At 43.4% G+C, this 27918-nt stretch overlaps 3 protein-coding genes across 23 annotated transcripts; 1 reads left to right on the top strand and 2 right to left on the bottom strand.

Moving 5' to 3' along the window:
* The first annotated feature begins 456 nt into the window (after positions 1–456).
* On the top strand, positions 457–2881 carry miox (myo-inositol oxygenase). Of its 2 annotated transcripts, XM_029841869.1 has the most exons (11): positions 484–539; positions 646–708; positions 814–891; positions 967–1047; positions 1214–1376; positions 1440–1507; positions 1665–1774; positions 1915–1982; positions 2198–2247; positions 2314–2426; positions 2506–2881. In XM_029841869.1, exons 4-11 carry the CDS (start codon positions 1009–1011, stop codon positions 2612–2614), a joined length of 720 nt encoding a protein of 239 aa, XP_029697729.1. In that variant the 5' UTR covers positions 484–539; positions 646–708; positions 814–891; positions 967–1008; the 3' UTR covers positions 2615–2881. The 2 variants fall into 2 exon arrangements, with proteins under 2 accessions (XP_003967208.2, XP_029697729.1); XM_003967159.3 differs by lacking the exon at positions 814–891 and having other exon boundaries at positions 457–539.
* Positions 2707–7452, bottom strand: lmf2a (lipase maturation factor 2a). 2 transcript variants are annotated; one of them, XM_011606956.2, is made up of 14 exons: positions 7217–7445; positions 6552–6805; positions 6450–6478; positions 6162–6355; positions 5902–6080; positions 5622–5760; positions 5425–5553; positions 5221–5326; positions 5053–5149; positions 4802–4984; positions 4560–4728; positions 3830–3941; positions 3645–3753; positions 2707–3538 (listed from the first exon to the last, which is right to left on the bottom strand). In XM_011606956.2, the coding sequence occupies exons 1-14, from the start codon at positions 7308–7310 to the stop codon at positions 3143–3145; spliced, it is 2190 nt and encodes a 729-aa protein (XP_011605258.2). In that variant the 5' UTR covers positions 7311–7445; the 3' UTR covers positions 2707–3142. The 2 variants fall into 2 exon arrangements, with proteins under 2 accessions (XP_011605258.2, XP_029697728.1); XM_029841868.1 differs by lacking the exons at positions 2707–3538; positions 3645–3753; positions 3830–3941 and adding an exon at positions 3972–4473 and having other exon boundaries at positions 4515–4728; positions 7217–7452.
* Positions 7453–7963: 511 nt separating this feature from the next.
* c2cd5 (C2 calcium dependent domain containing 5) lies at positions 7964–26618 on the bottom strand. Of its 19 annotated transcripts, none has more exons than XM_029841780.1 (31): positions 26316–26618; positions 25744–25843; positions 25588–25674; positions 25309–25480; positions 25115–25210; positions 24672–24827; positions 24359–24596; positions 23425–23540; positions 21011–21099; positions 20523–20558; positions 19030–19138; positions 16808–16861; positions 15156–15270; positions 14973–15068; positions 14776–14887; positions 14607–14686; positions 14267–14453; positions 14028–14192; positions 13574–13618; positions 12964–13104; positions 12825–12888; positions 12658–12719; positions 12315–12413; positions 12145–12234; positions 11978–12056; positions 11691–11780; positions 11243–11275; positions 10880–10981; positions 9761–9984; positions 9527–9673; positions 7964–9399 (listed from the first exon to the last, which is right to left on the bottom strand). In XM_029841780.1, exons 2-31 carry the CDS (start codon positions 25831–25833, stop codon positions 9289–9291), a joined length of 3285 nt encoding a protein of 1094 aa, XP_029697640.1. In that variant the 5' UTR covers positions 25834–25843; positions 26316–26618; the 3' UTR covers positions 7964–9288. The 19 variants fall into 19 exon arrangements, with proteins under 19 accessions (XP_029697640.1, XP_029697635.1, XP_029697636.1 ...); XM_029841775.1 differs by lacking the exon at positions 23425–23540 and adding an exon at positions 22612–22772; XM_029841776.1 differs by lacking the exon at positions 23425–23540 and adding an exon at positions 22612–22772 and having other exon boundaries at positions 9761–9954.
* Positions 26619–27918: the final 1300 nt, after the last annotated feature.

Genomic DNA, 27918 nt, shown 5'->3' with positions numbered 1-27918 from the left:
GAAATGATAACTACGGTAATGTTACGATTGAGATTCAGTAAATAATAAGCAGCGTGTCAAGGACGACAGCTGACTGGGAACATTTTATCTTTGTTCCCACTAAAAAAACCTTTGCCCTGATCGATCAGAAGCTGCTCTACATTTTATTCTTCTGACACAATAAACCGGCAGTTTTTGATGCTGGAAAAACTTCCCGGGGCCCCTTTTCCTGCGGCGGCGTCAGCGGCGGGGAGCGGAGCAGGTTTATTAAAGCTCATTACATAATTGTTGGTTAAAAATCTCGGAATTAAAAACTGCAGCGTCACTGTACAAACAGCTAACCAGGTAATCATTGAAACAGAAAAACACACACAGGGCTCAACACAGGGTGCCCCACTGTGTAAACTTGGGTTAAAGTATGATTGGACGGGGGGGGGGGGGGGGGGGGGGGGGGGGGGTTCTATTAATGCTTGAAAAAAAATGAACCAGCAGGAAATATATACACAGATGCTCCGTCAGAGACACATCACAGACACCATCCATCAGCCATGAAGATCCTGGTGAGTTTGGCTTTCACACACACGGGCAGACACACACATACAGCTTTCTTTAAAAGAATGTCTTTTTAAATTTGAAAACATACACCACGGTTGATCTGAATCACAGGGACCAGACCCCTCGTTGGAGTATCCACCCAATCCGGAGAAGGAGAAGTACAGAAACTTTGAGGTGAGGCCGGATGTTTTTTCATCATCTGCTGCTTCATTTGTGACCCAAAGGAACTTTGAAGTTTCAGAAACTCAAAGACTGTACTGACTTTTGGGGAGGGTTTAGATACAACTGCTCCACCACAAGAGGAAAAAATGAGAACCCTAACCCTAACCCTAACCCTAAAAACATGCCATATGGGTGGTAAGACGTCATGTCAGAGGACCATGGTCCTTACAAGATTAGAAGAAGCTGCATTTTCTGTCCTGTGTGTTTCAGAGTGGAGCTCTGATTGATCGTGTCTTCAAAACCTACAAGGTGATGCACACCAAGCAGACGGTGGACTTTGTCAAGCAAAAGGTGAGCAAATAAAGACCCCAAATCCTGCTCTGAGAACATTCTCACAACCTTTTGTGCTTGATGAATGCTTCTTTATTAAACATATCTATTTTTGACACATGATCCTCTTATTTCTGCAAAAACAATTATTTATTTATTAAACCCACCTCTCCTCCTTTTCCTGCAGCACGCTGAGTGGAATGGCTGCACGCACGCGCAGATGAGGATGATGGACGCCATCATGGCTTTAGACCAGCTGGTGGACGAGTCCGATCCCGACGTGGACTTCCCCAACTCCTTCCACGCCTTCCAGACGGCCGAGGGCATCCGCCAAGCACACCCAGACAAAGGTAACCATGGAGAGAGGCTGATGCACCGGTTTCATAACAAAATGATATGTGTTCCCTCCACAGACTGGTTCCAGTTGGTGGGCCTCATTCACGATGTTGGGAAAATAATGGCCGTTTGGAATGAGCCACAGGTAGGATGGAACCAATCAGGGCGCCGCAGGTCACAGCGTCGTGTCCCGGAAATCTTCTGTTGACTAATACAGAACTCTGCACTTTTATTTTCACTGATCTCTGACATGTATAAACATTCCAAACCAGTGTGTGTGTGTGTGTGTGTGTGTTCTGCAGTGGGCCGTAGTGGGTGACACCTTCCCCGTTGGCTGCAAGTTTCAGAACTCCATCGTGTACAGAAACGACAGCTTCCAGGACAACCCTGATGACAAGAATCCCAGCTACAAGTCTGTATCTTTGTTTCACACTTCACACCTCAAATACAGCTTTTAATCATGATGTGGGTATAAATATATCATAATCTGCCCATAAAATACTGCCGCCACACTTGTCCATTTAAAACAAGTCTCTTTTATTGCTTTTTAAGCACTGAATGCGGGATGTATGCGCCCAACTGTGGGCTGGAGAAAGTGTACATGTCCTGGGGCCATGACGGTACAGTTAGCTCTTATTTTTATTTTCTTTGTGATAATTCTGCTTCCTTTTTTGAAATTTAAATTCATCACAGAATCACGTTTGCAAATAGGCTCCTATGACACAATCACTTCTAACATTTCAGCCATGAATGACACAGCAAAGAAATGTTTTTATCCAGTCTGATTCCCTGTCTGACCTTCTGCCCTGTCTGACCTCTGCGCTGTTCTCGGCAGAGTATCTCTACCAGGTGATGAAGTTCAACAACTGCTCCATCCCAGAAGAGGTAAATGAGACAGAAGCTTAACGGACGCAGAAATGCAGCCACGTCTCTCGATCTGCTGCTCCTCAGGGTTTGTACATGATTCGCTTCCATTCCTTCTACCCCTGGCACTCCCACGGAGACTACACGCATCTGTGCAACCACAAAGATCTGAACATGCTGCCCTGGGTCCAGGAGTTCAAGTGAGCACCTCGTCATTCGTAGCGCGCGTGCCTGACTTCCAGTCGCCTGACGTTGGCCTCTTTTCTTTTCTCCGCACAGTAAGTTTGACCTGTACACCAAGACCACGGAGATGCCCGACGTCGAGGGGCTAAAGCCGTACTACCAGTCTCTGATCGACAAGTATTGTCCGGGAGTACTGAAGTGGTGAAATCCAGATGATCCACAACTCAAGCCGGCTCATTTGTAGAGTTCCTTCAACATGTTGAAGAAAATCTGTGCACCCACAGTGAAAAACACAAATGCATTTTCCCCAATTTTATTTTGATGTTGCAAAAAAACAACAACCCCAAAACAACCCACACATTTCTGTCTGTTTATTTCTATATTATCTATCTAGGCTGACACTTGTATGGCTGATGTGAATGTTTGACTAAAGAACAGACGTTTCCCGTTACTAAAAATCTAAAATACGTCAGTGATTGGTGTCACCTTCCATTTATTCTGTGCACCAAGCAAGTGAGAATTAGTATAAATGCAACAAGTCGTCACAAACAAGAGTGAGTGGAAGGAGTGCAAAGAAAGACGGGATAGGACAGTAAAAAAGAGGAAAACAAAAGCCTTTTCACACATATACGTATGTACAGGCGCGTGCACGCACACGTGTACACACACAGCAGTTATTTTTGGTAATGTTGCATGAAGGCAGCAGGTGAGAACAGTCTGGATTCTCCTACAACTACTTTTCATCCTCCTCCTCCTCCTCCTCTTCCTCCTCATCTTCAAGCGTGTCTCTCTCTCCTACTCCTCCACCATCATCTTCGTCATCCTCCAGCTCCTCATTTTCACTCTCATCTCCATCTTTCTCCTCCTCCTCCTCCTCCTCCTCCTCAGCTGCCTGCTGCTCAGACCTCTGGTAGGAATCGGAGCAGCCGTCAGGCTTCTTCTCAGGGTGATGGTTGGCAGGCGAGCCCACTTTTTGGCCCTGTAACAGCTGCAGCAGACAGATGGTGGCGCTGCAGGCGATGATGGTCCAGATTAGCGTGTGGGTGGGAACACCTCTGACCTGGGACCGCACCCACCGGACAGTCCGAGCGACAGATGTGTTGGACATGCGCCGTAGAGGCGATTTGTCCTACAAACAAGGTACGTTTTAAGGAATGTGGCCTGCAATAGACTTTTGGATGAATTTAGATTTACAACTTTTGGATAAAAAGACAACAGCAAAAATGGAACCACACCTTCAGTCCGTACTGATTGAGCATGCCCTCTAAGAAGCTGTTGCCCAAGTGTACTGAAGGGTAGAACTCTGCTTCGTACACCCTCCTCCACCACCTCTGTGGGTAAGAACTGCCAACAAAGAGCAGATTACAGGAAGGATGTTTTACTTCCAAAGCCTCAGACTAAACAGAGCTGGGACACTGACCCATCAGCCTTGGGTTCTGTAAACCAGTATCTGTAGCGGTGGGCTCGAAGGTAGGCAGGGGGCTGCTGATGAAATGGATACCGGGACACATCTGTCTGGATCAGCTCTATCACTGAAAAACATCAAGCAAGAGATTCAGGGTTGCTGGAATGAACACATTTCTTGTTCAATCACTTGTAACAAGTGGAAAAACCAACTGAATATAATTAATGTATAACTGACCAAAATCAACGCGCATCACATTAATTATTTGATTGTTATAATATTGACTGTAAATTCAGAACAATGGTTGGTTTCTGCAGGGTGCTCTTGCTAAACATGACCACTAGGGGGCACCGATGTAGATCAGTGAAAGCCAAGTGAGAAGAAGATAACGATAATGAATTTGACCACTATATTAAACCCATCCTTTACACAAACTTCTAGTCACTTAAGTGATGAGGTGACAGAAACCTGGTATCCATCCAAACACACAGGGAGTCCTGTAGCGTGCAAAATGCAAAAAAATAAATAAAAAATCATCAATGAATTGAATACAATAGTCGTACAGGGTGGACAGAGGCCCGGCCAAAGGATTTTTAAGTGAGAGCTAGAACCTTTCACCTCAATCAGGCTCACATATGCCATAAATCTAGGCATAAACCCAAAACCCCCTGATGAAAAGTGATGTTCAGAATCTAGCAGCTGAAACAGCCACCATCACTAAAATGTTGGATCTGAATTGGCCTACCGTCTTGTTTTCCCTGCAGCAGTCTGTACATGAGACTGGTGAACCACGGCGCTTGCGTGTGACTCCCGAGGGCGGCAAACCACATCTGCCAGTCCAGCCTGGGTTGGTGAGGAGTGAGCACGGGAGGAGGTGCGCTTAGGTTGCCCGGCTTGTACATAAACTCAATCTCCTGCAACAAATCGAGGAGACCGGTGACCCAGGAAACCCTGGAACTAAAGCCTGACCTGAGCAGCCACGCTCACCGTCCATGTGACGCCATCGTGGCTCCCCTCGATGACGACCTCGGGCCGCCCGCCCACGCCAGTCATCCTTCTGAACAGGCCGTATGAGTTGACCAGCTGGTAGCGATCCACCACTTCGTGAGCCTGACGCACCGCCGGCCATAATCTGGCATTAGAGTCATAATCCATATAGGTGAAGGGCACCTGGTGGGGAAAAGAACAAATTCATAACCACGAAATGATTCGTTGATCGCAGCACGACTATGACCCACCAGACTGACGGTGAACATGGCAGCTGTGGCAGCTGCAAACACGGTCCACTGGACGGTCCCGCAGAACCTCTTCAGGAACCCCGAGATGCAGGCACACCTGCGAGAACACAGAACATGCGTTACTCCTTTCCCTCCAGCGGACCATCAACACACAGAGAAGAGTCCAACCTGAACATGGAGGAGACCAACTCCCAGGTGAGAGAGAGGACCCCGATCCAGACAGAGGGAATGGTGACGGTCTTCATAAACTGGTTGAACTGGTGGTAGGTGAATGCTGGACAGGACACCATAGAGACAAACTGGGACCATCAACTTGAAGCGTAACGTTAGCTTTATACAAGTTTTAATCTTTATAGTGGCACAAGCGCGCACCCGTCCTGGAGGTGATGGTCATTTTAGTCGTATCCAGCTGCAAGTCGAAGCACAAAATAGTTCCTGCAATCAGGAGAGACCAGACCACCAACTCCAGCAGGTAACAGAGCCGCGACCCAGAGGCCGAGCCTGAAGAGAGAAGGGATAAAAGTGTGAGGTTACACAAGCAAAAGCCAGGTTTGTGTTGGCGTTCATACCGCCGCCGCTGCCGATGGACCTCTTGCGTAACCAGAAGTGAACGTGTTGGTCGTCCAGAAGTGACAGACAGAGCGTCAAAGTCAGGAGGTTGAAGAAATTGTAGTTTCCTGACAAAATGATCAGAACCTGAAGCAAAACCTGCAAAACAAATCCAAAATACAGAGATAATTGACGTAGGCACATTAAAATAAAATAAATAAGCAGAGTCGGCACGTTTTAAGCGCCACTGTCTGCTGTCAAATAATAATTTTTAGGCGAAAGTCCTGAATTTTCAACCACCTGCAGGTAAAAAGACCCAAGTCGGAGTCGGCGGACTGGGCTGAAGAACAGCAGGGGGACGGGGATCTCGATCATAAAGGTCCCGACCACGCTCAGCTTCTGCCACCACACTGGCAGCTGGTGGGCAAACCAGGCCAGCGGCGTCGGGATGCACTGAGTCTCGTAGTGGTACGTCAACGCTGTCGGAAACAGTCGCCACGAGGGAAGGAATGAAGAGACAAGTCCCGATTTGCCGAGAAAAGAAAAGCAGAGATGCGCACCTGTGAGCCCCCACCACGTGGGGCAGCGCGACGTGAGCTTGACCACGCCCGAGGCGAACATCAGCCTGAACAGCAGCCAGCGGATCAACCAGAAGGTGACACGGTCGTGGTCTCGGACCCCTCGTGACCCTCTGATTAATGTCAGGGGAGCTATGAGGATACAGAGGAAGCCCGTCTCCAGAAGAAGGTTGTCCCTGAGAGAGAAGAAGTCAAATCAAACAACAGGAAATGACATGTTTAGGGGAGCGTTGGGGGAGAGGGAGCAGCAGTCCACTTCCAAACACTCACCACTGGAAGTAGAGGAAGACCTGTCCCACCTGAAATGACAAATCAGCCGGTCAGCAAAGGGAAACCAAGACAGTCATCAGAGACAGACAAGGGATGGCTCACCTGGTAGAGGGACAAGTAGAAGATCCAGAGGCAAAAGAACACCAGGCTGTCTCTGAAGCCCTCCAGCAGGGTGGCGGCGAGGCTCAGCGCCGCCCCCGCTAGGCACAGCAGCTCCATGGCCGTGTGAGTGTCCAAACCCAACCGGGGTCCCAGCCACAGCAGGGTGGGGGAGGCGAGCAGCTGTTCCCCCAGAGGCTTACCGCTGTAACGCAGCTGCCATCGGGCAGGCAGCAGCCCCTCGTTACCATAGAGACCTACATGGAAATGGAAACAACGTCCATAGGCAGCGTGCACTTCTCTGTTTTCAGCTGCTGAAAAGTGAAGAGCTTCCAAATCTAAGCTTTAGCGACACCTAGTGGTGGCATCACTGGTACCTACATTTGAAGTGAATAAACTTCCCATTAAAACATGGGCGTGGGTGAAGTCTTCAGGAATTCCACTGACACTTAAAACAAATCAGGTACACCACAAAACACAGCTTCTGTAGGTCTGTGCCTGACTAGAACATATTGCTTTATTCCTGATCCCGTTCTATTCTAGAGATTTTAGTTGGGGAAGTTAGCGAAAAAGAGGATCATTTCCAGACGAGGTTTGTTCTTCTTTTTGTTTGTTTTAAACCACTGTACACCAACAGTTTGCGGCTAACATGCTAGCAGGGTGCTCACCTGGTATCTGAACGTAGAGAGACACAAACGCAGACAGATAAATGACCGACATGCACCAGAGGAACATGCGTCGGGGCAGGATGATCTCCCCCATGTCCGACGTTTGGAAGGACGCCGCTGGGCTGCTACCGCCCTGGTGTTCCCTGTTCCCGAGGCAGGACCCTCCGCGTCCAAACTCTGAGCCAAACGGAAGGGGAAGCGGGACTGAACGCAGCCGGAGACACGTAGCGGTGAACGTTTGAGGGGAAAGTTCGCCAAAACTACCACCAGGCGGCGCTGCGGCACCTTGATAAGGCATGTGGCGTTCAGGGAACGCGGGAATTAACAGTCATTATAAATGATTTCACGCTCGGTTGTAAACAGTTTGTCAGTTAAAACTAGCTTTAAATACGCTTTCTATCTTCTGATTAAAACAAATAATGGCATAACCACATAACTAAGAAATTATAAAATCATATTACAGATTAACCATTGGTTTTAAATGGTTTCTTAAACTATTTCCATCCATGTGTTTGGTTTGTCAATAGACAATAGCTGTTTAGTCATGATTCTTAGAAAGGTCTGGGTGTGTTTGTGGTGAATTTATATATGCTAATGAATGTTTGGATGCACAGTACATATTCTATTTTGTCACACACTCAAACACACATGTATGCACTCATACTGTAGGTGTGAACTTCTATCATAGGAGAGCTATAAAGAAGTGAAGATATAAAGTGAGAAGGTGTTTTAAAAAAAAAAAAATCCTTACAGACACAACGAGGAGTTTATTGTGCAAGACATGACAGGCCAGCATGCAGATGTGTGGCAAGAAAAGGTGAGTCTGCATGCTGCGAATCAGAAAGCAACAAGCTTTATGTACATTCAAGTTTTAAACACAAAAGGAAACTTATAAAATTCTGATCATAGATTATAGTACCATTAACTCTGACACGGTGTTACAAAAATACTACAATCTTTAATATCAGAGAACATTTACACAGTTGTTTAAGCTGGCACCTCCACATGAAGAACTTCCAGCGCTGGACATAAATATTGATATTGAGACATCAGCAGAGCTAGTTAGGAAATCAAAAAACTCAAATAATAAAAAAGTACAGAACCATTTAGCCATAACAAGAACACCCAAGACTGATCTTTAAGCTGCAAATTAATCAACAATTTAACATTTAATCAAATATTCACAAAAATTAAAGACATACTGTCATCATATTTGGCCTCTCACTGAATAAGCAGAAAAAATATAAAGCTATAAAACTGTAAAATTTATGACTATTATAAAACAAAATTTCCTTGGCCTCTTAAAATATATCTTAATCCAATTAATCCTTTTTTTTTTTTTTTTTTTTTTAAAAGATGCTTAAATATTTCAATCAGCTTCCCATTCAGGACACTTTGTTGTTTCATATTTGTGACAATAACTTTCTTATTTAAAATACAATTTACATACTAAAATTTACCCATTAATTTAATTTCAAATGTTCAAATTTTCAGTTGAACTTGTGTGAGGTAGCACAGCAGCAGTGGTAAAAGTAACACTTGCCTTTGCCTGAGGTGAATGTGATGGAGCCGTATTGTAATGAAGAGATGACAAATAACCTCACACCATGTGAGAATCTGTTGTGGATTAAATGATCTGAGGCTGTGAGAAAGGCCATTAAAAAAAACAAACAAACAAAAAAGCTCAATTAGATCTTAATCATAGCTGCCTCCAGCCTCACATATGCTCCCAGACCACATGACGGCCAGCATACTGTAACCCAAAGTCAACCCCTCCCTACTTTAGATGCAGGGGGGATTTTGGCTTATTTGCCTGGAAAAAAAAAAAAAAAAAATTCCAAATGAGTCACATCTGGGCCTGGACGAATTCCCATTGTGAAAAAGGGACATATCTTGCTCCAACACCCCACATTAATACAAATGCATGTTTCCAGGACGTGAGGATGCTTTTAGTTTTTCTGTAACTGGATTTCTTTACAGAGGTGAAAGCAGATATTAATGATTCGTATTTGCCTTGACAAGAGTGTGTTCACTCAGACGATGCACACTGCAGACACAGTGGGTTTTCAGGGTCACGTAGCCCCATCAGTTCCGCTGGTGCAAGTCTGTGACGGGATGTGCTCCGGGTCCGTTTCCCTGACACAGAAGACTGCGTCGCCGCTCACATTAATAAGACACTGAGCCTACAGGGGGAAAATTAAGAAGAAAGAATAAAATGTTAGACCAGTAAATGTGACAACTGAGGATACTAAACATTTAAAATCAGGCCATTACATGTAGACATTAACAGGAAGGGTGCTTTGTGTGTACCTGGTTCTTATTTGGATTCTCCATGAACACACACTCCTTCATGCTGTAGGATACTACTGTGTTACCCCCGAGGGCAGCTACATGAGCTCGGACCATTGCAAACACCTCTGCAATGAAGGAATGGAGAAAGCCGCTGACTCCCCCTTCCTGGAGAAGATGGATAACGTCACATGAACAGATGTGCACGCCATAACTCTGATGCCGGAACATGGGTTTGTGACCTCGTGGTCTCACCTCTCGCAATGATGTCGTCTCTCGGATGAAAAACATATTAATGATCCCGAGGTATTTGATGATGCGTGTCCCAGGGAGAAAGGACAGCGGCGTCATTTTCACCACTGTGACCGAACTGCTCCCAAACGGTCGGCTGGAGCGGACTGAGCGGGATCGCCCTTCGGGTAGTGGACTGGAGCGCTCCAGAGAGGAGCCTGAAGGTTCAGAGAGTACCAGAGGAGTTCCAACAGATGGAAAAAGAAACAAATATAACACGGAAAGCCAAAAAGAGGGGACGGGGAGACCAAAAAAATAAATAAATACAATACAAAGGGCAAAAAAAACCACATAAAAGACAAACATGATGCCCGTTAGTTGTTGTTTGTGTGTTATCTGCATGTCCAAACTGGCATGGATGTGTTTTAGGGTACAAAGACAATCGTCTGTAAAGCATACGCTACCATGCACGCCATGCAGTCGAGGCGAAGAGACGGGACAGTTACACAGTGTCTGCAGACAGACAGACAGACCTGGGCACAGCTGTGTATACTTACTTACACGTGTGAATGCAGTATTTGGAGTACAGTGAAGTATAAAAGAGGATATTTACAGCTTCTGTTCATTGGTCAAAGAGGTTTGAGAAATAGAGAAAAGAGAGACAGCTGTGATCTGAGCTGGCCGCAAGTGCACAAGCCGGAGTGTGAAAGATGATTGACAACGGCTAATTGACCTGATGTGCCTTTAACAATCAGCCAGAGCCACAAAGCTCAGAGCCACACATCAGACCAGTGTTTAGTAAACAGAACACAGGACTGACAAAGATGCCAGACTAGAGAAAACCTTTGCCCCACAAGTTCCAATATTTCTCTGCCACTCTCACAGACGTCTGTGTGTAAAGTCAGCTTTAGTAATGGTGCAAGAGATAAATAGATTTCTCATAGGAATGTTTTTTTGTCATCATGGAGGGCGGGGCTTCAACTTTCACACTCAACCAAAAAAGCCAGGGCTTGATTGCTTGACTGACAATGCTCCGCCCCCAGTGGCATGCATGGAGGGGTGTGTGTGTGCACGTGTGTGCAGGAACTGCTGTGAATTTGTAGGTATGATCACCAGAGTGGGCTAGAGAATGTGTCCTCCTACTTGTTTTAACTGATCCGCGTCTTATGGTGTGAGCTTTCAGCCTAAGCAGCTCTAGCCAGGTGCTGCATCTGTCTGCAAAGGAACCGTAATCAATGGAGGCAGCTGGAGAGAACACACAAACACGGAGAAACACACACAAACCCAGCACACACCCAGACATTCACAAACGAAACAAGGATGACAAGAGAAAGACATTAAAAAAACCCAAAAAAAACAATCAAGACATGAACAAACCAAAAGAATAAAAGTGAATGAGTTTTGGAAGTGGTGTTCTCTCCAAGACAAAAGGATGAGAAGTCAAAACAGGTCAGTGTAGTAGTTCTGGTAGCAGGGGAGTGGGACGGGAATGAGAAACGGGCTTACCTCTGGTTGACACGCTGGATGTCTCTATGACACCTGTCACAGACAAAAAAAAACATCCCGCTAAAAATGTGTTTTCTGGTCAGCTCAGTTATGTGGAGTCTGGTTGCCTCAGCATTTTGCCTCTATTAAAAGTAGGCTAGCATAGGGGAGCAGAATCACCGCCAGAATTCAAGCTCCTGCAACCTGTTTGTTGTACATCACAAGATCCCACAATGTCCAGCACTTTCTTGGGTGGATTATCTAGGCAACGATGCACAGCCATCTAAGTCACTGTAACACACCACTAATGATTTACCTGCTGAGTGAACCATAACCAGCTGATTTTGGGAGAGTTTTGCAGCTGGAGTGAGAAAAGAGACTTTCCCTAAAGCGTTAGTGGGGGAAATGTGCAATGCCTGTTAGTAAGACAGGAGCAGGAGGTCGCGTCTCAGGCTAAGGAAATGGCTACCTGAGATTTTGGATGATGGCTGAGTGTTGGTGGAGGATTCTGTACAAAGCTCCAAGGGAAACTGCAGTTGCTCCTCAGTCTCACTACAGCCTGAGAAGAGATTACAATGCTTTGGTTGTGTAGACGTTACACCAACAAATACAAAATAAAAGGTTATTGTGGGGTTTTGTGTAGCGAGGGCATACTGACTGAACACAGAAATGATTACTTTACATGATAAAATAAAAACAGAGTATTGTTTTGAAATTTGAGTAGTGTGTGAAAAGAATCCTAAGTGTTGGACAGACCTTTGGAGATGGATTTGTCTGGTGGCTTCTCCTGAGTCTGGTCCTTGTCAAAGGTCATGGCCACTGCAGTAACGGCCACCTGGGAGTCAGAAGGAAGTAGCCAATATGAGAGAGTTTTGCATTTTAGCCTCCGGTCATTTGTTTGGTAAATCATGGCCTGTTGTCACCTGTATGAGCTCTTCTTCTGGAACTGCGACAGTGAAGTTAAGGTGACAGAGGCAGCAGGGGATCATCGATCTCAGCTTGAAGTAAAAACTCTGCACCAAACACAATTGCATTAAAATCTAACTACACAAGATGATGTGATGTAAAAAACTCAGCAGTGTTTTGTTCATACCTTCAGCAGGTCCTCACACAGGTCAGTAAAGATCTTGTTCAAGCCTTGATTTGTAAGGTTGACGTGACTCAACCTTACGACCCTCACCGATGTAAACATCTGAAAATGAGTAATAAACCACCCAGGATAATTGCAGATTTAGAGATTTCGCTCACATTTTATGACATTCTTTGTCAACATGTGTATGATATCATTACAGAAGTTATCTGCCTCATTAGTCTTTTCTTAAAAATTATTCATTCGGGTGTTTTCCCTTTAACAGCACCTGTATTTTGATCTTAAAAAATTGTGACAATGTGACTGCTATTCTATGGAGGACAGAGAAGTTTCCTATGATGCGCACCTGAACTCTGGACGTCCAGTTATAAATCCCAGGCATGATCTCAGTGTTGCAGCTGTAGAAACCTGAACAAAGACAAGTGAATGAGGAATGAATGTATTCGACAACAATGACACCTATAAGAGTCGTTGTGTACTTCTGTGGCTGAGCTGTGAGCTGATGGAACAAACCTGTGGGTGCTGGTGCATCGATGAGAAGTGAGTGGATGTCCTCCACAGCATCAGTGTCATCGATCTATGGAAGAGACGCGAATGGTGAGACCAGACAACAATTATTATTTAATATTGTTGTATTCCTATTGATAAACACCTCCAGGACAAAGGCATCTTTCTTCCCATGGGAGAGGTCCAGTTCCGACACTTCATCCGAGCTTTCCGAGTGGGAGCGGAAAAGTCTGGACCGTTGCCTCGGCTCAGGAATGGGAGAGCCTATGTATTCCTCTGTCAAGTCCTGCACGAAAAAGATAAAAGGTAAAGTAAGTATCTGTTAAAAAAGTAAACACATCAAAAGCTCAAATCAGCGTTTCACAACAGTCCAGACTGCACGGCAAGTAGGAAAACTATGTTAATGTCACACTCACTCAAGTAACCAATTCGCTGCACAATTACATACACATGACTGGTGTTAATTTAAATATGGATCTGGAAGAGTAAAAAGAGGTGAAAACACAACATACACGCAATTATGTATAGGTGAGAATGTGACCGGGCAGATATTAAAATACAGGGCTGTTAACGCAAACAATCTGCAGGTGGATGCCCTCAGGTGACACTGGAGTGGGTTACACACTGTCCTTCTCCCAAACGTCCCCAGTTAAGAGTTGTTACACGGGTACGTTAAAAGTGGTTGAGCCTTGCCATTAATATAGTGAGGTATTTGTCATGCTTGCTGTGTTACACAGCTAAAAGTTGCTCAGTACCATGTTTATGCCGCCAAACACCTCAGGGTCCACGGCAAATAATTTCTTCAATGATTGGAAAAGAGACAACAGCGTTAAGTATATTAATGTATGTTTCACAAAGCCTATATATTCACAATCTAAGCTCAATTTACAGATTTTACTCGAGAATAGTGGTATACGATTCACTGACTTATAATTGGTGTCACCAAATCATAACTCTGAAGGAACCGATGACCAAAAACTTGAATGTTATGATCTCAACATTCAAGTCTGAAAGAAAATATTTTAGATCTGGACCCAAGAACCAAGTAATTTAACATGAATCCCAAAACATCTGAGCAACAATTTGGAAACGTTAAACACTTACAGAGCTTATCATTTACAGTATGTCTCAGGAACTAAGGGGAAAAAGGACCGACAACATCCCTGCAAACTAGTCCCAGTAGAACTGACTTATGTTGTGTTGTCTCACCGGAGGGTTAATTTGATAAATCTCTTTGTTTTTGGCTATGGTGTCATTGATCCTTTTCTGGATGGTCAGGATGTGGTGTTCATTGCTCAAGTCACTGGGGGTCTTCCCTGCAATCTGGATCCCCCCAGGTGCTGGTAGAGCTGTGAGATACACTCCTGTGGCGGACTGAACACAGAGAAGCACTTTGAAAAGACTGAGCGCATGTAACCAGTCACTGTTAACTTGGCATGTTAACTTACAGCCAGACCCAGGAGCATGTTCTCGCCGACGCTGATCTGGATGCGTAAGCCAAACAGAGCATTCATGTTCCGTAGTTTTAGTTTGTTCATCAACTGACTGTGCAGCTCGTATTCCATGAAAGGCAGCAGGTTGGAGATGGCTGTAGCATTCACTTCACCCTGGGCCTTCCTTTTCAGGCGACACAGCCTATAAGAGTCACCATCAGTAGCATTAACTTTAGACATTGTGTGAGGCTTTGCTCAGGAAATATTCTGCTACCAACTTTCAGCTGTGGAAAACACAAAATTATAAACATGAAAAGGGCAGAACTAATACATTTATATTGAAATGGTGTTTTACCTGGCCTGGATGAAGCATCCCTTTCCTGTGACAGCTGCTTCTGATGGCAGATCGATTGTTGTGAAGAGCACGTCAGGAACCTTGGATGATAAAATACATGATCTTACTACCTTTTTTTTTGAGCAAACTTCACCTGAAAAATAAAAGCCAGGAATGAGATGGTGATAACCTTTTGTCGCCTACAGTGGTAACAGTAGGTGAGCTGAGTGGGGAAGGGCATGTTGAGCTCATCATAGGGGATGTGACAGAAACCACAGCTTGGTGGAGATGGCTCCTCAAACCTGGTGAACATCACACCATCCACTGTCAACTTTCAAAGTAACACCATACATACAAGATTAACTCTGGGTCACTTGTTTACGACACCTGTGGTCGATTCCGATGTCCAGGCAACCTTCACGCATATACCGAGGATTCAGGATGGCTGCAGTGCCAGATGCTGACAGGATACACACCTCCTCACTAAATCACCAGGAGTGTTTGAGGAAATATATATGTAGTTCACACAAATACAGTATTTTCCATAGAATGTAGTAGTGCATTACACACCAGATGCTGGTGCTCTCACTATAACCCACAACAGCGTGGCAACCTAAGGCTTTGGCATGAGATTTGATCTCCTGTCGTATCTCCTCCCACCAGGCATCGCGTGTCTCTGGCTCATCTGCAAAACATGAAATTCAGCATCAAACAGCTTTCCCTAGATGGACTTAAAAACCCATCACTTTACTCTCAAGCTTAACCTTGAGTTAGCAGTTCACTAAAGGTTATCTGGTACACACATTACAGATTAAAATCTGAAAAAGAAAGAAAAAATGTTGCAATTTAATGTTTAACCTAATTGTCTAATCTGATTACAAAAGCAAGAGTATATTGTGATGTTGTTAAATGGTGTAACAAAGCAAGCCAAAACAAATAGTTCAGGAAATAAACTGATGATAATGTCAGAAGAATGTGACGATGACAATGGAGGCAATGGTTTGGCTAGTGTGCTCTTGCTAGCCTTTCTTCAGTGTGTATTGGCCAAAAAACATATTTTTTTTGTTTCTTTTTCCCTCTTGTGGTTACAATATAAAAAATATATTTCTGGTATTCAAAAAGGACAGAAGTTTAGCTATTTTGATTGAGCCTTCACCCTGCTGGGTGTGTTTCAATAGTCCCATGAGGCTTAGCTCAAATACTCCCAGTGTTTTGTTAAAAACGCTCAAAAAACCTAATTCCAATTTATGAATTTAAGTGCAACTATTTGTTTTGAATCTCTGAAGAACTAAACATCTGAAGGAAGCAACATTAGAGTATTGAGCAGCACTCCATGACTTCCTGCGAAGGCCACATGCTGACAAAGCCCCCAGGCAGAGCAAAAAGTTCAGTTGCTCTGTGAAATAGGGAAAATGTGTTAATGAGCAGAAATGAATGTGGGGTAAGAGAGGGGATGAAGAGTAATGGCTGATGGTCAGGCATCAGGCTGACAAGGTGGGGGGGTTCTTTTAAACTAGAAGTAGCATGTCAGACGATCACAGGCTCACCAACGTGCACGCTCGTGACCATGTGCACACTCATGGACAGAGAAGGGCCATATTCATTTATCGGAGTCCATCAAATGAAGTTTAGGAAACTGAGTGACTTTCATCTTTCCTTTGATCCCGAACATATACCCACAATTCACTTGAATTTTCCTCAAACTGTAACCATCCAATAATCCATCTTCCACGAATCCACCCATTCATTCTCTCTCTCGCTCTCTCTCAGTATGAATACGGCCCAATGAGCTCAGGATGCACATGCCTGGTCGGTGGGTCTTCTTTCACAAAGAAACCTCCTAAACCTCCTCTGGTCTAGACAGGTTTGACCATGATGCTGATTTGGGAAGCATCAAAACAGCACTAGGACAATGTTCGAGGAAAAGCTGCAACTCTTCTGTGAAGCAGGAAGAGCTATGTGGGGGGGGGGCAGTGCCAGGCTGGATGGGGGGGGGGGGGGGGGGGGGGGACACAGCGCATGCTTAACTCAGCTCAGCAAACACCCACACAGATTTGAGACAAGAGAATGGCAGCTCACTGAATTTGGTAAATCTAGCAATAAACTTTCTAACTACAAGATGCAGATATTTCGCTGCTCTCTGGTGGCTATAGGTTGAGGTTTAACTTCACTGAGCTGCCATCGCTCCTTTGGGTGAGAGCAGTAAAAGGGGGAAGAAATACCTGCAGTGACACTATTCCAGTCTAGCAGTTTGTATGAGCGCGTGTTACCCAAGGCTGGGCCAGAACACACCGTTAGTACAGAAAAAAGAGAGAAGGAAAAGAGATCTAACAAACAAGCAGAGCACAACAGCAGCACTCCACGGTCACTATGCAAAAACAGACAGCACTTTACAGTTACACAGTAGTCAGGCCCATGAAGATGCACGAGAAAGCTACGAGTGTAGTTCGAATCTTCAGAAGATGTGATGAAAAAAGCAAACACAAAAAAGGCATCATGTGGTAGTCCAACTGTAATACTAATAAATTCAATTAATTTGCCTTTTTGACAGATTTAATTCTCTGATGCTGATATTAGAAAAATCCGAACGGCACCTGCAATTTTGTGCGGATTTAGCATTTTATTTCACGAGCTCTACCACAAACAAATGTTCTTAGTCTCCTCACAGATTTCTAAGATCCCCAAAAGCATCACTGCAGCTGCCTCCTCCTGTAATCTATGATGAAGCTTCTTAATATCACATGGTTGAGTTGGGCGTTAGCAATGAGTGAGTGAGCGTTAAAGCGGAGGCAAGTTGGAGGAAAGGCTACCAGAGGTAAGGAGTGTTAAATGGATGCCGACAAAACCCCAAATGGCGGTCGCCTGCCTGAATTGTACTTGTGCACGAAAAAAAAGCTTTGCATTTGCCATTATGGAAATATTTCAAGGCTTGTAATGATTCATATGTGTCAATGTCCGACACGTGGTACACACATATATCACGTGTCTTTACCCAAAGGCAGTTGGAAAACATTTATTTCCTAATCAAATAGTCTAAACTTTAGCACCCTGTTGTGCTAGCTACACAGGTATATTCACTGTCCTCTACCTATTTTAACCAACCCACATTTTCCAGTCGTGACACACAACAGGAATATTACCCCTCCTGCCATTATTACACACTACACCACAATGTACTTTTTGGCCAAATGGTTTATTTATACACACACACACACACACACACACACACACACACACATAAGCAATACATAACTTAGAAAGTCCATAATTCGTATATCTCCGTTTTTTACGCTCAGCAGCAATAGCTATAGCCACAACCAGCTCATGACCTAATAAATACATGTCTTTAGGTGAGTTCACATAAATAAGTATCACATCTTAAGATCTATATTTGAATGTTTTCATTTGTTATTATTTGTCATTTGCTCCTACTGCTAACAAACCAATTGTACGACCATCTACTAGGCAGTATAAGGAAATCTCTAGATAGATGACTATTTAAATGTTTCCATTGTTTTGTTGAGAGTTCATCACTTTAATAAACATTTTGTGAGGGGGAAAAAAATGGGCCAGAGATTTGAGATCTTAATTCCGAGCCAAAAAAGGGTGATTTCTATTTTTTCCAGATGTGTGCAGCCCTAGCGCATGATGATGCGTCACAATAGCTGAGAGCTGAGGTGCAATAACATGAACACAGCACTTTAGAGAATGGGTCTCATTGTAAGCTGCAATTTTAGGAAGTTTTATCATTTGTAAATGAAATAATGTGTGGTTAGTTAACAGTGGCTCTCATCAAAATACCTTGGGGAGGGGGGTAAACCTGGCAAAAATCCTCTAGTATCAACCTTCCAGTAAACTGAGCAAAAGTCCGCTGCTGAATTGAGTTATTTAACCCAGTCAATAAGTGTATATAAATGTCCTACACTCAAGATAATCTATCCGACACAAGAACACGTGATAACTGAAGGCAGCAGAGCAAACATGAGACACCACAGCACCTCGCCACCTGCAGCCAATCACACCTACACAAGAGAAGCAGCAGGCAAAAAGACTGGAGCCATGCACCATCGCTGCACATCACACACTGGAACAAGGAACCAGAACATGTGCGCGCATGCACGCACCCAGACACATGCACAATCACATCCTGTCTAGAAAACTTCCTGGCGAATATGACTAATACTGTCCCATCCATTAAATGCTGCTAAAATACAGCCTTAAAATAAAGTAACCACACCCAACTTTCAGATGTGTTGCAGAATCTTTCTCCACAACGTCTATAAACAGACTAAACTCCGGCCACACCAAAGGGGATAATGGACAGCCAGTTCAACGGGACAGAACACTCACACGATATCGTCAACTCACACCGTTCGACTGGACAATGGACAAAAAACATTAGGGCACTTTGTGTGTGGAAGTGTGTTGCGTGTGCTGAACTCACCGGGGTTGTGGATACGGTCCAGTAGTTTCACTGAACGAGCACTGACCACACCACCAACGTGAACCAGAAAACCAGGCGGAAAAGACGCCAAGGTGAAAAAAGGAAATTCCTGCAGACAGAAAACAGCCATTACAATACGTAGGGATAAAAGCTACAATTTATGATTAAAATCTTTTAATATCTTTTTATGGGTGAGCTTGCATCTAAAAGTATTAATTGGCTTTGCAAACAAACCCAAACTAATAACATTTTAGCATAAAATATTTAATAATGTCCGAAATACATTAAAAAAAAAAAGAATCAAAATTAAAATGTTAATCATTCCTTTAGGCTTGCGGCAATTAAGCTTTAAATAACTGGTGATGTAATAAACTGTGTTGATCTTGATGATAAATGTGTGAAAGGAGTCAACATGCAGTGAATTTCAATTCCCACTCATGCAAGGTTTTTACAACCCAACCTATCAGATTCTGGAAATAATTCAACACTTTAAACCTGTATAAACTCTTCAGTGCATCTGAAACCGACAGTAAAACCAAGCCTGTCAAATAATGACAACTAATCCATACAGTCAGTTATATAATAAAAACTATAAATACAATGCAGCAGGAACAGCACAATCCTTTAAAAGGCAAGTTGGTGGCATGTTGTGGAACTGCTAAATTAGAAAACTCCAAAAAAGGCTTAATATCGCTGTTTGGCAAAGAGCGAATAAATCCATCTCTGAGACAATTGTAACAGATTTATCTCCAATAACAAGTTTATGACACATTACGCTAAACGGGCTTGTTTTTATAAAAACCGTTGCATAAAGAATACCCCTTTTCTTTATAAGAGCCACAAATTTAAATATTCAGGAGGTTGTTTAATGCACATCCTAGCGACTGGGCTCCGCTGTGGTGGATTTAGACATCTAGATTCTAGGCTGAAAAGGTCACACACTTTTAAGAAAACATCCGTTTTACATCCATGCAGGTACATGAGTTGACATGGAATCATATGGGACAGCTCAAGTTTCTTTCTTGGCCAGTACTCCAAATGGGAAGGTGAGTACTCTGTTAAGTTCACATCCCAGTCAGAGCATTAGGACAAGAATGAGGTGATGAAATGAGCGTGCTCATTCCCATTACAGGAAAATCAAATAAGGCTTAAAACAAGTCAGAAAGGAGGGGGGCGTTTGGGAATCCAGAAGGTGCCCAGACACACACAGGTTTGAACCACCCTTTCAAACCAAGAAGGTACACGACTCCAAGCATCCAGCCCTCCTGCTAACATGTTTGGATCTTTCAAGAGTGCAGTGGATCCTATGCAAACACAAAGGCCATCACAACAGCCCGATGCCATGTTGCCTCGCCCCTATGAGATCAACCAAACGGCAGTGGAGGAACAGGTTAGGAATTTACTCAGACTTGATGGTGGTCATTGGCTGCTCAGGAGGTTCAGGGAGGGAAAATGAAGGTAGAGGGAGACAGAGACACACTGATGGGACATACCCTGGAGTTTAAAAATAACCCAGAGGAGGACGCTCCCTGAGTGGCACAAGTGATCAAAAGGACAGGAAAAAAAGTGAACATTAACTTGCTCTTCAACAATTTTAGTCCTATTCAAACATTTAACCCCCCCACCACCTGTTGCTTTCATGGAAAAAAAAAGTATACAGTGATTTGAAAATTGCAAAAAAAGTGACCATCTCTAGTTCAATCCATTGAGTGCCTTTAACTGGCTGGGAATGACTGGTTTGAAAATGCTTTGTAATAGCAAATAACTGCAGAAAAGTTTAAAAACTATATCACAAATGCAGAATGCAACAAATTTTAGATTCCATCATTATAAAACATCAGTAGCATTCAATGATACTATATTTAGTCAATAAAAGTGCATGTATACATGTAGATTACATCAAATTGCACTTAATACTGGTTAGAATTCCGTCACAAACATCTGTGCATACAGATACAGTAGGTATCGGGTGTCCTCATACCCTTTGTTCCAGAGCAGTCTGTGTCTGCTGTCTCAGGAGGGTCTTTAGAGGCCCTGCCTCCTTACCAGCGCTGCCTCCGCTGCCCATACCTGATCACAGAGGAGAGAACTGACTTCAATTGCCGTTTCAATTTCACACAGCAGTTACAACTATAACTTCACTCATAAAACAAAACATAAGTTGCTGGAGCTTCAGACAGTGCCTTAAAGGTGTCGAGGAGATTATATGGCTACTGGTTAAACTGTGTACTTTTGATCTGATTTGAAAAGACTGAAGTTGCCAAACACATCACACCACATGCTGAGGTCAAAGTAAGAATCAGTACAATGATCTGTGAGCATTGACGGCATGCATGTTGGGTTAAAGTTTTTGGTAAAAACACTTCAGGCGGTCTGGGTGTCAACAGTCCTTCTGTTCACCCCAGAGGCACAACACGGTGCAACTGTACCAGATTCTCTCAGCAAGAGGTCCTCAGTAAAGGACACACTCTTTCTTAGCAAGGTAGGGTCTGAGCGCACTGAGGATAAATGGGGTGATGTGGCAGCTCTGGAGGCAGAGCCTTTTCCACAGCCCAAAGAGCCAGCACCGGGGAGGGAGAGGGTGTCCGTGGACAGGGTGGGGGAGCTGGGGCAGAGGAAGATCCCAGGCCTGTGTCTCACTGGCTGGGTCCCCTCTGTTCAGCAGAGATACAGACGAGGTGCAAACAGAGAAAAAAAAGGAGACACTGAGAACAAAACTGAGAAGAATGAGAAGCACAATAACCAAGGAGAGAAAAGAAAGTGATGGGAAGATGTGGCTAGTTGCACATATTAAACTTAATTGGATCTTTATTTTCAATCATTTTATCCTAATCCCTCAGTGGTGAGTGATGTATCTGCTAAAGACATAAGAGAAGTAGAAACTACAAATAGATTTATGAACGGAACAGAAATATAGCTTTATATTTCTTTATAAATAGAACTTTTATATTGTGCCAGGCTAGAGAGGTAATTGGTTTCAAGGAACCAAACTTATGAAAGAAAAGTTAAGGAATCAATCCATAAAGGATAAGTAGGTGTGCAAGTACAAAAAAACAGGAAAAAAAAGAATCAGTCGGGGGGGGGGGGGGGGGTTGCTTTTCTCAAATGGCTGGTCAAAGGAGCTGGTCAGTTAAGAAAGTTCCTCATTTCTTAAATGCTCAGCTGAGAACTGTGTTAAAATGTTGTCATTGCAGTTTAGCTACACTTACCTTGTTGTCAATGGTTAAACATAATTGCTGGTAATGACCTTAGATCAACAACAAACCCTCATGAGACACAGTGCTTCAATTTAAGGCCATAATAACAGGGGACAAGACACTGACCGACACTGACCTGGTGTGTCCGCACACTGCACAGAACATTTATAAAAACCTTCCAATGGTGTGGCACAAGACACAACAAGCCAGTGAAGATGGAAGGAATCAGACCCAGACAAATATAAATTGTAATATAATGGTAAACTCATTCATGCTAAAATTATAGAAATAAATAAATAACAAAAGCACTGCAAGAGTAGCACCACAATGAAGTGGAAGAGAATGGATGGGAATGGGAAAGGTGGATGGGGCGAAGTGTTCTTACCCGTCTTGGGCGTCAAACTGAGGTCTGTTTCTGATGATGAGGACTGGCGGCTGCATGGCTTGGAGGGAGAGAAGGGGGGAGGAGAGGACGAGGTGGTGGGGAGGGCTCTGAAAGGGGTTGGTGGACCGGAGGACGACAGGAGGTCCTCGCCAAATACTGGCCTGCCAGGAGAACATTGCACATAACCATACTCACGTCAGTCACCACCTCACCCTCTGAGCGTGTGTATGTGTGCGCTTATGGGAGTAGGTCAGTGTTGCCTCGAGTACAAATGGAATTATTTGAATATGTTTGCTTTAGGTGAGGTGTGTTTGAGGTGCTACAGATGGCTGGAGAACAGAAAAGGAAAGCATAAAGAAGAAGACAAAGAAATGCAAACACATACCAACACATTAAAAAAAAAGAAAAAAAAAAAGAAAGATGGCACACAAAAAGGTCAGATTTAACAGAGGATGACAAGCTGAAGCATGTGTCCCAGGAGATTTTAAACCAAATGTCACAACAGAGAGATCACGAGTCCACAGGCCCACAAATAAGAAGGTCCACAAATATGATTTTTGCTGCAGAAAGCCAATAATAATAATGCATATTAATGCAACCATATTCCTGCTCCTGTGGGAAACCAGATATGGCAGAGGAAGGGGATTCCAGGTTACTACAAACCTGTTTCTTGGTCGCTCTCCTACAATGTCTACACAAAGTTATTACCGCTGCGTGGATGTCATGTAACTACACTCCAGCAACGACGAAAAGCGATTCGATAGCGTTTTTTTTTTTCTTTTCTTTCTTAAATTCAACCCTGCCTCTGCGTACCAGTGAAGATGAGCGTGGGAACAGAGACAGAGAAGTTCTGGGTCAGTCTCTGGGAGCTGCAGGCCGAATGCACAGGGCTGTTGTGGGTGGAGCGGCATCCGTGGGCGAGGGGAGACCTGGGCCGGTCAGCACGTGGGGAGGAAGAGACGCGGCCGGTTTGAGCACAAACAGTGAGTTAAGTCCCAGTGAGAATGTAGCCAGAAAGCCAGACGGGAAAGAAAATATTCACACAAGAACCAACACCACTGCATCATTGTATTAGTGTGAGGGGACACAAAAATGGGGAGAAAACATGTTTTTCTTTGCATCAGCAAGAAAGTCATGCTTAGCTCAGTTTTCAGTCTCATAAATTCATGCAGACACTCAAACATAGCAGAAAAAGGGACAAAGGTCAAAAGGTTAGCAGTTTACAATATAATATAAAGTTATATAAAATAACATTTCTCTATATAATATTCCAAAGGCAGGAAGTAAAAAATCTTACAAGTCAAATAAGTGGGGCAATACTTTAAGCCGCTGTTTAATATTTCACGTGCACATGGACACGGTGTGCAAAAAAGCATGCACGCAATTGTGAAGATTCTGAGGATCAAATAGTCACTACAGACAAAGGTGTAGCACTACAATGTGGACATGGAGAAAATCATGCAAGAGCAGCAGAAAAGAGCAGAAAATTGAGAGGGGGCGGTGGCTGTGTGTGTACTGTACATGTGTGTGTCTCAGGATATGCTGTGTGCAGTTAGTTCTACGACGCAACACCTGGCAAAATTCAACCCAAAATCTACAAAACGGAATCAAAGACACCGAGACACACACAGGCTTGAGTATAAAGAGACATGATGTATGGGAGAATTCATTCTCACCCTTCTCATGCACACGCTTAGCTCCTTCCAGTCTCACAATCTCGACAGTGTGCATGCCTGTTCATACTTACTCCTTTCCATCTTTGGAAGGCGAATTGCAGGCATTGGATGCAGGTGCTGTGCTAGGGTGCACGTGTGTTGCGGTACTGGGAGCACTCCCAGAGCTCAGTTTTTCCAGTGTACAGGCAGTTCCGATGGCCCGGACCACCAGGCCAGACTCTCCCTCCAAGTCGAAACACTGCAAGTAGCCCACCACAGCATTTCCACCCATCTCAAGAACCTTAAGACCTATTTTCCTCTGCAGCTCTCCTAAATATGGGGCGATACACAAATTGATAAGAAATAAGAAGGATATAAAAAGTAAATAACCCGATTTTTCCTCACCAGACATGAGTGAAATGAGTCTCTGGCGAGCCTCATTGGAAGCCCGAGGAGTTCTAATACGATCAATCCACTGGTACTCTGGATCTTCATTTACAACAAGTTCCTCAACAAAACCGTGTACCATCACTGCCCGGTAGCACTTTGGAATGGATGTGGCTAATAAACACAGTAAAATCAATATCAGATAAAGGATGTTTCGATTTTATCATGCATTATTCTTTCATTTCATAGGTACAATTGATCACGTTGATCGGACCGGATGGTGTTGTCCGTTAACTCATTTTAAATTTACAATATATTAAAGCCTATGGTATACACCTCAACCTAAACACTTTCTAAACTTCTAGATTATGACAGTGATGTACAATTAATGGAATTTGTTTCAACAAATTACGATGGTGTTAATTAAATTGAATCAATATAAAAGATCATCTATAACATACTGCAGAAGAACTTGACCCCACAGGACGACTGCCTGAAGCGGTTTAAATCATTAAAAAGCTCCACTTTCACCAAGACATGAATCTCCCCTCGTATCCCTAAGAAAGGAGACAATAGTAAAAAAAATAGCAAAATATAGACAGGAAAGTTTAAAAAAAAAAGAAGGGTTTATCATCTGCTTAATTCATTATTGTACCATGGATAGTATCATAGATGGGAAACCAGCCAGAAATAACAGAGGCAGCCTCACTGCACAGGAGTGGGTCGATGTCAATGTAGACTTTCCCTATGGCATCATTGGCACTGTAAGTGTCATGATCCAGAACCGTGACTTGTAACGGCTCATCCTGCAAGTCTTCATCATCAACCTAGGAAGCAAGCGGAGCAAAAGAAACAGTAAATCAGAGATACACACTTCAAGCTCTAATTTCTCTTTACAACACAATTACCACTGTCCGACAGGGTTTGCAATTACCTCAAACTTGAACCACTCTGAATTCCACTGGGGATTTAGGGATTTGGGACAAACGTCAGTTTTGAAAGTTGTATTTCCAAACTTCACCTGAAAACAAGAATGCACCATGCATATTAGTCTCAGTCGAGCACAAACTGTGAAACAAGTTTCACTCACCTCTACAAAAGCATCAGTCAGCTCACTGGCCCTGTCCATCACAGGCAAGTGGCGCCCTGCCACAATTTTGGCCTTCAGTTTTCCAGGCATGATTTAAATTCTAAATAGTGCACAAAAATAGAAACACCACTCACAAATATACCAGTCTGGGTTTGGCTGTTATAAACGACAGAGGCGACTCTCGAAAAGGGAAAAAGAAAGACAATCGGTGATTCCAGAACATATGTGGTTGACATTATGGAGAGCCCCCTCCTCAGGTTCCGCAAGCTAATAAGCTAGCTTTGCCTCAGCTCAAATCTGCTAGCTTAACTCTAAATAGCTTATCCAATTGGTTAAGTTCTCCGCTGGACTAAGAAACTGTACTCCAGGGAGAGAACACGGTGGCAAATGTCAATTAGCTAGCGTGTGTTAGCAAAGCAAGGCTAGCAGGAAAAGCCATTTAGGCCAGGTAAATTGCATTAGAGTCGCAACCCTTAGGACTATACCTGATCGGCGATGATACAACCATGATGCAAAACCATCACCCATATACAAAAATGAACACTTCTGCCTCTGAAATGCACCATTCTTACCAGTGCTTTAATATAAAAGGTAGACGTCAAAGGCTGGTTTCATTCGGACGTTATTGCTGACACCCCACCGCTCTTCTGACCTCCATGTCTCTGTCATACTGCGCTATTTTATGCACCAGCACATTGCAAAGAGATGTGTCGCTCAATGTCGAAGAACTCATTTCCGCATATTAGGGCCAAATATAAAGTTTCTGGGTGACCCTATAAAAAACTTATAACATCATTCATACTTGTTTTCATAACTCGCATCGCCTGCGGTTAGCTTCAAAATTCAGCTCGTGATGCCGAGCTTTCTGAAGCATGTGTAGCGTTTTTACCACCACGTAAATTTGGACTTCAATTTAAATATACGAACAAATGTTCCTTGCATAATAACTTTAAATTTCATTAACCTTCTACAAAGGATATAATAGTATCGTATTGTCGTAATTACAATTTTAAATAGATTTTATTCGGTTATGATTTATTTTAGAATGGTAAAACCGTAATAAACAACGATATTTCGGCACTACGTGAAGGCAGCATTGGAGTTTGTAGTGCGCATGCGCCGTATTCGAACCTACTACCCGTAATGACTGGATAAATAAAGCTTGATGTACACTTATATTTGGTGAGAAATAAAATGCACAATGTTGTGAATTAAGAGGGTCCTGAGATACATCTGAGGGCCACCCTCAAGCCATTGAAAAAAGAACACGTCAAACAAGAAAAGGTTTGGTTTCTCCACAAGAAAATATCTATACTATAAAAATCCTAATCCGTACATTAATGTTAGGAGCTGAACACAGAGGAAGGTGCCGATAGGAGGAATGTGAATGCCGTGTATAGGATGGAGGGCAGGAAGATGATGTCAGATTCAGATTTGAAAAAGATAGTTTGAAAGTTTAAAATACTTAAGATAGTTCTAAAAAGCCTTTTAGACCTGGGCTCAAGGGCATGTTGTATTATTTTTTTCCATCTTGTATAATACATTTATTGTACAAGCTAAAACAATTGGATATTGTGTGTATGCAATACATTTGTCCATTTTTGCCTGATGCCTGATTACAGCATGTACTTTTATTGGTTGGAATGAAGTCGCAAGTAATAAATGTCAGACACTGCCATATCTGTCCTTTCAATGATGCTTGGGAAGACGAGGCTAAAACAATGGAGAGCTATTGGAAGACGTCTGTAGCCTGTTTGGAATTTGAATGCTTAGAGGCATCCTGTGAATACAGCCCTTGTTACCATTTTGTCGCCAGTGTGAAGATTGTTTCCTGAAAATAGACGTTAAAAACATAGAAATCATCAGCACTCTACACAGCTGACTAAAACCATTACTTATCTAAATGTAGAACTATCGAAACCCCAGCTTCCTGGAACGCAATGTCAGCCGTAGAACTAAGCCTTGATCGTATTTTTGATCCTTGTACCCGCATTTTCCAACACAACTAGTTTTTGACAGCAGTTTAACATACAGTATCTGCTGCTTCTACACATCTGTGTGCAAAGCAAAAGTCATGCGTTTTAGGAAATTACAGATGCAAGTGTGTCACTATCACACACATTCACAGCATTGGCCTAATAACACAACTGATAAATGTGACTTTTAAAGCTCAAT

The sequence above is a fragment of the Takifugu rubripes genome, chromosome 9 (assembly GCF_901000725.2).
Source record: "Takifugu rubripes chromosome 9, fTakRub1.2, whole genome shotgun sequence".
NCBI classification, from domain to species: Eukaryota; Metazoa; Chordata; class Actinopteri; order Tetraodontiformes; family Tetraodontidae; genus Takifugu; species Takifugu rubripes.
Note: the sequence above shows the minus strand (reverse complement) of the source record. Positions and strands in the feature narration are given on the sequence as shown.

What these genes read in the sequence shown, in the direction of transcription:
- lmf2a (XM_011606956.2), bottom strand. Translation starts at nt 7,310, where the DNA reads ATGGGGGAGATCATCCTGCCCCGACGCATGTTCCTCTGGTGCATGTCG. An exon ending in CACGTGGTGGGGGCTCACAG is followed by an intron (nt 6,081 to 6,161) that starts GTGCGCATCTCT and finishes TGTTTCCGACAG; the next exon opens with CGTTGACGTACCACTACGAG. An exon ending in TCAATCAGTACGGACTGAAG is followed by an intron (nt 3,539 to 3,644) that starts GTGTGGTTCCAT and finishes CCTTGTTTGTAG; the next exon opens with GACAAATCGCCTCTACGGCG.
- miox (XM_003967159.3), top strand. An exon ending in CCGTTTGGAATGAGCCACAG is followed by an intron (nt 1,508 to 1,664) that starts GTAGGATGGAAC and finishes TGTGTTCTGCAG; the next exon opens with TGGGCCGTAGTGGGTGACAC. An exon ending in CATGTCCTGGGGCCATGACG is followed by an intron (nt 1,983 to 2,197) that starts GTACAGTTAGCT and finishes TGTTCTCGGCAG; the next exon opens with AGTATCTCTACCAGGTGATG.
- c2cd5 (XM_029841775.1), bottom strand. Translation starts at nt 25,833, where the DNA reads ATGCCTGGAAAACTGAAGGCCAAAATTGTGGCAGGGCGCCACTTGCCT. An exon ending in GACATCGGAATCGACCACAG is followed by an intron (nt 14,888 to 14,972) that starts GTGTCGTAAACA and finishes GATGTTCACCAG; the next exon opens with GTTTGAGGAGCCATCTCCAC. An exon ending in ACTGGACGTCCAGAGTTCAG is followed by an intron (nt 12,414 to 12,657) that starts GTGCGCATCATA and finishes ACTCATTTTCAG; the next exon opens with ATGTTTACATCGGTGAGGGT.